Below are 8841 nucleotides of genomic sequence, written 5' to 3' on the forward strand. Positions count from 1 at the left end.
CCCTCTGAGACAGAAGAGCGTAGCCAGTTAGAGTGCTATACCGATGATAAGAAGGGGTGCCCGACAGCTGTGCCCACACACCATGTATGGAGTCTTTGTTGGGTTTCATGGAGTCACACAGACCTTGACTCTCCCAGGGACATTAAGTACATATGTTTGTGGAGGAAGATGAGCTGGAGCCAGGGATACGAACAAATTACAAAGTCAGCAGGTGGCGTGGTGGCTAAAGTGGCCTGACTCCCATGTGGCCAACTGCAGTCCAAGCCCTGGACCAGGAGGCTTGAAAATCACACCAGCTGCATGTGTGTGTGTGAGTGCCCAAAATCCCAGGAGGAGACTAGAGGAGAAGGGATATAAGTACATATAATTACAGTGCGTTTTCAGATAGGCCAGGGCTGAATTCTGCCATTCTATAAAGATCCGGACAGGGGCCAGGTGGTGACCATGGTAATGCGACTGGGCCCACATAGGAAGGGGCCTGGCTCTGTGTCCTGAGACCTCCCAAACTATGCTGAGCGTGCATGTGTCTGTGATCTGGGCCTGCTGGTACTGTGAGGTGGCAACTCTTCTGGGGGTGCCTCTTACCTTTTCACTATTTCCCTCACTCATGGGAGAATAAATAAGTTTTATAAAAATCAGGACAGGGAAGTTCTAGCCTTTGTCACCGTCTGAACCTCAGTCTACTGTTCTGTAAGAAAATCACTAGCACAAAGAAAATATCCCATGGATGCTAGTCTCTTCCCTTCCTTTCTATTGTCCACCTAGAAAGGGTAAACTGAGTCAAGGTATGTCCAGGAGGGGACCAGGAATTTATCTGAGCTTAAGCGTAATGACTACAGCCAGCATACAGCCCAGATGAGCAATATTCCTGCGGCCCGGAATGTGCTCACTGTGGTCCTAAATCCTCAAGCAGATTTCAAAGGCAAAGACAAGTGAGAGGGGAAAGAGCTTACACCAGCTGCTTTGGGACAATTATCCTCGGCTACCAGGATCCGTAGCAAGGACAGCGTCGGCCCAGATTTGGACAGGAAGTCTCTGGGAGGCTGTCCTTATGGAAGCAGTCCTTGTGTCTGATGCAGTGGTCTTTGTGCCAGACTGTGGTTCTGGCAGAGCTCTCCAATGAGCAGTTCTTGTTAACAGACAATTCAGTATGAGGAAACATCTCCTTCATGGCCTTCCTGGGCTTGGTTTAGTCAGGGTTGGCATGCATTATTCCATTTTGATTCTAAAAAAACTTTCCCATCATGCACACAATAAGTTACATGTTACCAACTCTTAAGCACTTCCATCTTGTAGCTCTGGAATATGTGTCAGATAAATGAGGTGATCAGACAAAAGCCACACAGCTGGAACCCAGGCAGAGCCAGGTCAAACCTAGACTCCATGCCCAGCACACTCGTCCACACCCCGTGAGGCCTCTGAGGCAGCTCACCTTCCTGCAAGAGGTTCATTGGAAAGTAGTTTTGAATGGGTAATCTCATCTGTCTCACCAATAGTGTAATACGTTGAAGAAAATAAAAATGAAAACTGAATGTTTAAAACTTTACATGGGCAAAGGATCAAGTCTTTTTGTTCAGTTATTTTGTTTCCTCATTATTAGTACAAGGTCAAAATAACTTCTAACAACCAAAGCCCAGGCAAGCTGTGACTGTCACACCTCTGGGTCCCTTCAGAGCAGGCAGGCACGGCTGTGAACCCACTCCAGGCACAGCTGGCCAAGAGAAATATGGTGCGAGTTATGGGTGAAATTTCAAATTTTCTAGGTGTCACATTTTGGAAAGTAACATTAAACAGGGGAAACTTATTTTATAATATATTTTATAAACCCAATATATTTCAAATACCACCATTCTGATGTGTAATCAACACAGATGTTATTAAGATGTCTTAACTCTCATACTAAGTGTATGATGTCAAGTGAGTATTTCATGCTTGCAGTACAGCTCGATGTGGGCCATCCACTTTTCAAGCCACTTTTCAGGCTTTTCAAGCTCTCATGGCCTTCTGGGGTTAGCAGCTGCCCAGCTGGAGAGCACAGGTGTGAACTCCCTGTGGACAGTGTGGAAGGAACCCCTTTCTCACCCACATCTGCCTGGAGGGGTGCCATAAAGGTTTTTTAGTTACTGTCATTGTTGTTATTTTCAGTTATAGGATGTCCACCACCACATGCCAAGCTCTGTGTCTGAGGTACATGAATATATATGTATGTGTATGTTCAAGTACGCACACACACATGCACACAGGAATCCTAGCAAAACTCGCAAGTTTTGTACCATGGCATTACTTTACTAAGACTTGGAAACAGTAAGTAACTTGCCCAAAGACACACGGATAAGAGGGGCCAGGCCTGGGGCTCAGGTCTGCTGATTCTCAGATCTGTGCGTTTCTACCTCTGTGCACTTAAATCACAGCTCTTTCATCCTGGGTGCTAAATCACATTGTTAGAAAAGATCGCTTAGGGCAGTGGTCAAATGCTGTGCTTAGCAGCTGAATCCCACATGGCTGATCATGGTTCAAGTCCCAGCCCTAGAAGCTTGAGAAACATGTTAGGTAAATGTGCATGCATGCCTGGAATCCTGATGGGAGGAAAAGATGGAGGAAGAAGGATTGTGATTGACCATACCCCTCTGGGGGTGTTCTCTCTCTCTCTGTCTCTCTCTGGTGAGCACACATGACCTTTAGCAATTAAAAAAAAAAAAAAGGAAGAAAAAAAAGGCAACAAAAACAATTTTAGACTTGTAGATGTCTCGTTCTCCCAGCACCTTCACATAGCTTAAACTGAAGCTAGACAAAGTCTCTTCAATTCTCTACAGTGGTTAGTCTAACAAAACACACAGGAGCACCCACAAAAGTGGAGTCGGGACAGAGTTACAGTGTGTGCAGAGTCTGAGGTACCTGCACAGAGACAGGCATACAAAGATACCCTGGGGATAGCCGTTGTCTACACTACACCTTTCCTAAGACTGGCCCTGAACACACAACAACACAGCAGCAAATACAAATGGTTTAAGCCACAGGCCTCTGCCATGAGCAATTCTCAGCTCAAGTGTGGACAGTGTCCCCCAGGACCCTTCCCTTCCATGCATTGTAGCTCAGTGCTAGGAACCTGGCTTCTTAGAGACCAGAGGCCAATCCCAGCTCTGCTTCTAACTGGACATGGGACCTTGAGTAAGTCACTTCGCCTCTCAGAGCACCGTTAGTCATTTGTGAAATGGGCAGATGCGGATGCCTTTTTCAGTAGATGCAGTGCACTTTAGCATGCACAGGAAGATTCAGAAGGTAGATGGTGCTTGGTAGGAGGAAACCTTAATATCTGTCAGGGCTTATGCAGAAGCAGTTGAAGAACTGGGTATTGGCATCTGGCCTGGACAGAATCTCCAGGAAAAGAGGGAATCTCCCTTTGGCAAGGACAGGGAATGTGATGAGAAAGAAAAACATTGGTGGGGAAAAGGATATGGAAGGCAATCTCATTTCCGAAGGCCAGGAGTAAGGAGGGCCGAGCGCTCACTGAGCCATCAGACGGGTGAGCAGACCTGATCCGGGGCCATGACCATGCTCCTTCTGGAAAACCTCCCCTGCCCAGGCAGGTGAGAGAGCACTGTCCAAAGCGTTTCACTGTGTCCTCCCTTCCTGAAGCCTGCATCCATGACCTACTAATGACTAATTGGATGGTCCCATCTAAGAGAGAGAAAGCTAGCTACCACCTGTGGGCCTCTGAGCACAGGCCAGGCAAGGCCAGGCCGGCCTTACAGTCAAGCCAGATGAACAGGGTGTGGCCACAGCTAGGGGGCAGTAGAGGCCAGTAAGCCACCATCCAGCTAGTGGGAAGAGGGAGCCTAGCACAGACAGGCAGTGAGAGGCAGACCAGAAAGCCTGCTGTCTGCCCCAGAGAGGCCAAGAACGTAGAGCAGTCCTCCCATCAGGACACGGTATTGCCGCTGGGGAAACACACTATATGAAACCCTCTCTCCGAGAGCTTCCAGCCTTGTGGGGAAGACAAACAATATCCAAATCAGTGAATGCAAACAGCTGTTGGTAGGTGCGTCATACTGCATGGAGCCAGGGCAGGAAGAGGGGGATGGAGGCTGGAGGAGGGGGATGTTTTATGAAGACTTGAAGAGGCATGGGAGGGGTGCATGTCTGCCTGATCTGTGCCCAGCCTCAGGGCCAGCGAGACCCTGATGTACTCAAGGTGAATGCATGTGAAGCCTAGTTTCAAGGCCATGGCAGGAGGGCCCAGGGGGTGTATTCATGAGGTTTTAGTTCCAGTAATATTTGCAAAAGGAAGGTCGGTCGGTCTATCATCTATCTATCTATCTATCTATCTATCTATCTATCTATCTGTCTATCTATCATCTATCTATCTATCTTCATTGCCAGAGGGTGTGTGTGCTTGCCGTAGAGTCAGGGGTTGGGGAGAAACCACCCCCCCAATAGGATGTGGTCACACTACAATCCCTCCTCCTCCATTTCTTCCACCTACTGTGATTTTAGAAATTCATGCACATGTGCCCTGTGTGTTTTCCAAGTTGCTGGGGGCTAGAATTTGAATCATAACTGGCCATGTAGGATCTGGTTAACCTTAACCACCAGGCTACAGGGCCAGGTCAGCAAAAAGAAGATATTTTGCATGCCTTTTCTTCAGAAGAAAATTTGGGATTTCACTTGCTTGGGCTTCTTCAAAGTTCATTTCTTTCCCTGAGCTAGTAGGTTTCTGTTGCTCGCAACAGAACAATCGCCAACACTTAGCCAGAAACAAGGACTGGGGTTCTGGTGAAGGAGGTAGAAAGGTAGAGGACGACCAGCCTGAGCCCACCCGGGTCTCCCCACATGGCAGATAAGAGAGACATGTGGAGCTGGATCACAGAGGAGCAAGAGGGAGGTAAGGGAAGACGGATGGGGCTGGGTGATGAGGGCCTGAGGCTGGAGGTCAGCTGGTCTCCACCCTCCTCAGTAGTTCCGGGACCCACCCAGCATGGAGGTGCAAGGTCACTTGGTGAGGGGGTGACTCTGGGGCCCTGACTGCCTTTCACATGGGAGGATAATGGAGGACCCTGGAGATCTGTGCAGATAGCAGGCAGTCCAATATGTGGATTCAGCTTCCACACATCCCCCAGCACAGAGGCTGTGTCCCAGCAGGAGGCTTCCCCAGAGGATCCTTCCCCAGGGCTGGCCTGTACACATCTGCCTGGTCCCCTCAGTGGCAGCTGCTGTCCTCTAAGGCCCATTCCCTGCAGGAAGGGCTTCCTGGGGGGAACTGAGGCACAGAGACTTTGAGGCTGTACTTCTCCCCGTTGTAGGACCTGGCCCTTCCCTGAGCCTCAGGGTCTTCACTAGAAAGCGGCTGCACCATGTGCATGTAGCACTGTCCCAGGATCCCAGGATGGAGAGAGAGAGAGAGAGAGAGAGAGAGAGAGGGAGAGAGAGAGAACAGATGCATCCAGCTCCCTGCCGTCATGCTGCATTAACACCTGCTTCCTTACACAATTTAGGGTCCTGCAAAAGTGGTGGAGGTATCCCAGGCCCCTGAATTTGCTCCGGGTCAGAATCTACGATCCCGAGCTTGCCCAGCATGTCCTAGTGCTCCAGGTCCTCTGTGTCCTGGCCACCCCATCCGAGAGCAAGCTCAGTGCATTATCGCTTGACATGGACAATCCACAGTCTCAGGTCTTCTAGAACTTGGGTGACCACTGCCTTCCGGGTAGCATCCCACCCAAGGCCCTGTGTGTGCAGCCCTGAGGCCACCACTGTACCTGATTCCATGTTGCCACCAGGCTGAGGTCCAAAGACGCTTGGCAAAGCCCTTGGCGGAACTGGTCAGCGATGCCCCCGGCCAGAGTAGCAAGGTGGCCACAGGCTGCATGGTAGGTGAGGCCCACTCCTGCCACAGAGAGCTGCCATGGGGAGACAGGGATGCTCAGTCTGGCCTGAGCCAGAGCTTACCTGGTGTCCCCGTGACCTGGGCTGTGTAAGACCTGTAAACACTGGAAGAGACACTTGATCTCAAATGCTTTTGTGGCTTTAGTACAGAAGGAGAAAACTGTAATAACCTTGCGAATAGCTAGTGCATAACTGACTTCCCATTACATGTTTTTGTTTGCAGATAAAAACACTTTATTGCTATTTTTCACAAAGAAAATGAAACAAGGGAAGTTACCTCCAGCCAGTTTCTTGGTTTTCGCCAGTAGTTGAGGCCTCCTTTCTCAATCAGGTTGTAGAGTTGAAACCAGAGGTGGGCCAGGTTGAGCACCAGGAAGGCCAGCTACCAGGGAGAATATAAACACAGGAGGGAAATGAAAATATGGATACTTTCCTTGTTAGGTCTAAACCATGGCGGGTTCCCTTGACACGAAAATATGGATACTTTCTTTTTTTAGGTCTAAACCATGGCGGGTTCCCTTGACATCATTCTCCACACAGAGATGATAGAAGCCAGATTCTTGCTCAGCAGTTGTGATAAAACCCTATCCTTTGGAGGTACCTGAAGCAGTTTGGTGCCTCTTTTGTACATAATCAAGCACTCACAGATACCCGACTCCACACCAGGCCCAGAGCCACGATGGGCCTGCCCTTGTGGGAACCAGTGTGTCTACAGCACCATCGGGTCCTCTGGCGTCCACGCAAGCCCCTCCTGTCCCTCCTTGGTGTTGCTCAAAGAATGAGTTTGATGTGTATGCAAGGTTTATGAGATGCATATATATGTGGAATATAAGAAATGCGTGTGTGCACATGTATGTGTGTGTGTTTCCTTGGCCAAGTGAACCCTTTCGAAGCTCCTGTATAAGGACTTCCTTAAAGTTCTCTTTAAGTGGTTTGCTCAGCGGCATTGGTTATCTGTTCATTCATGCCTTCGCACATTCATACGCCAACCCAAATTTTAATTTAATCATGAATTTATGAGAAGTGAGGCGTGTTAGCAGGGGCTTCATGTATTCCTCTGTCTTCTTGGGAGCTGTACGCACTGTGCACCGGGCTTCTCTAAGAGGCCACAAACACACTCAGAGCCGGGTTTCGTCGACAGTCAATGGTGGGTGGCATCAAGCAGCGGTGTTCTGCTTGGGTGCATGCAGTCCGAGGCCAAAGGAGAAACTGCACTAGAGCGTTATTGACGTTGATTACCGAGGTTCTGGGCGCTCCTTTAATTTGGTGCCTGAGGTGAGTGCTTCCCCTTCTTCCCTCTGGCCACACTCCTGCTCCCTTCCGCCCACACACAGCACAGCCCTGAGTTCCATTCACAGTCTCAGCCTTTACTGTGCTCTCAATAGTCCCAGAGTCTAAACCCCCTTGGACTTGCCCTCTCTTCCCTCCCAAAGCAAAGTAAGCTTGGCCTGGAGTGTCGGCAGGGGGCTTAGTTCTTCACACTAGAAAGGTTAAACACAAACAAAAACTCAGCTTCCCCAGGAGAAGCACAGAAGGGCCCCTAGCATTTTTGATTGTGCAATGAAGCTCCATGAACGCACTCCATCTCACCAAGGCCCCTGGACTGTGGACTGAGGCCTCATCTCCCCTAGACGCAGAGCTTGAAGCCCTTACCCCCGTCTGGTTGTTTTTGAGAAGGGGCCTCTAAGGATAAATGAGGTTATAGGTTGGGAGCCCAATCCTGTAAAAACAGTGTCCTGATGGAAAGAGACTCTATAGCGCTTGCTCCTGTCTCCCCTGAGCTGACACTGAGGCCATGTGAGCACATAGGGCTCCCTCAGAACCTGAGGCTGGCTCCTTGCTCATAGACTTCCTGCCTCTAGAACTGAGGGGGATAAACGCCTACTGTTTGAGCCACCCAGACTGTGGTACCCTGTGGTGGGAGCCTGAGCTAAGGCCCAGGGGAAATCCAGCTGTGGGTCATGATCCTCCCATGATGGATCTGTACGAGGCAGCCCCGTGTCTGCTCACAGCACTTTACGATGATGGGCTCCCGTTGGGGTCGTCTCCAGCTGTGCACAGCATCTGTGATGCCTGCCATGTGACACGTGGATGGAGGCTGGGTGAGTGGGTGGGGACCAGCCCATGATGGAGGTGCCCTGCTTGGAGAAAGCCCCACCTCCCCGTGCTCCTCCTGGAGGTCCCAGAGGCAGGCGGACTCACCTGGGAAAGTATCAGGTAGTAGCGCAGGGGGGTGTTGCTGTGAAAGATGCTGAATGACTCCACCAGGGACGAGGGGACGAGGCTGCCCGTGGGGAGTATCTCCACACTCAGGGTCAGCCTTGTGAAGAGGCGAGTGGGAGGGTTGTAGAGGGTGAAGTGCACAGACACGGCCCGGGTGCTGTGGTTGATCCACCTGCGCGTCCTGAGGCTGCTCAGAGCAGCGTGGGCCTCACGCCTGGAAGCAGCACAAGTTGTGGGGAGGGGAAGGAGGAGGGCTTTGGAGGCCACAAAAGCATCCAGCCAGCACCCCCACCAGAATGCCTCATGCAAACTTCACAAGGACGGAGCCTGGGCCTCAAAGGGTTGGGTACAGGGCCTTTGGTGCCTTAGGGACCCTTCAGCAGCCCACTGTCCTCCCTCGTTGCCCCGCCCTGTCCCCTGCAACAGCCCAAGGGCACCCACAGGCAGGAGGAAATCCTGGGGAGAGGGAGCTTCCATGTCCTGCTGGCGCAACATAATCTCTCTGCCGAAGGCTTGAGAAAAGTAATATTTCTTCTTTTGCAATGGACATTGTTATTGAAGACACTATCTTTTACTAATTTGTATTTAATAACAAGTCATTTCCCTTTCCATTTAAAGAAAGTATATTGCCAGGGCAGGAGCCAGCTGATGGCATGGTGGTTAAAGTGCTAGACACCCACAGGGTTGACCATGGTTCAAGTCCTGGACCCTGTGGCTTAAAAATCACACTGGATGTGT

At 50.4% G+C, this 8841-nt stretch overlaps 1 protein-coding gene across 1 annotated transcript in view; it reads right to left on the reverse strand.

Annotated features, from left to right (window-relative positions):
• Positions 1-5454: 5454 nt before the first annotated feature.
• Positions 5455-8841, reverse strand: part of LOC114004656 (polycystic kidney disease protein 1-like 1) — a 25494-nt gene continuing 22107 nt past the window's right edge. Inside the window, exons 7-10 of the mRNA XM_027765709.1 lie at positions 8083-8317; positions 6158-6262; positions 5754-5894; positions 5455-5496 (exon numbers count right to left, since the gene is read on the reverse strand). Coding sequence (XP_027621510.1) covers positions 5455-5496; positions 5754-5894; positions 6158-6262; positions 8083-8317 — 523 coding nt within the window. The remainder of the gene's footprint in view (positions 5497-5753; positions 5895-6157; positions 6263-8082; positions 8318-8841) is intronic.

This window comes from Tupaia chinensis, unplaced genomic scaffold (assembly GCF_000334495.1).
Source record: "Tupaia chinensis unplaced genomic scaffold, TupChi_1.0 Scaffold139484_1, whole genome shotgun sequence".
Classification (NCBI taxonomy): Eukaryota; Metazoa; Chordata; class Mammalia; order Scandentia; family Tupaiidae; genus Tupaia; species Tupaia belangeri.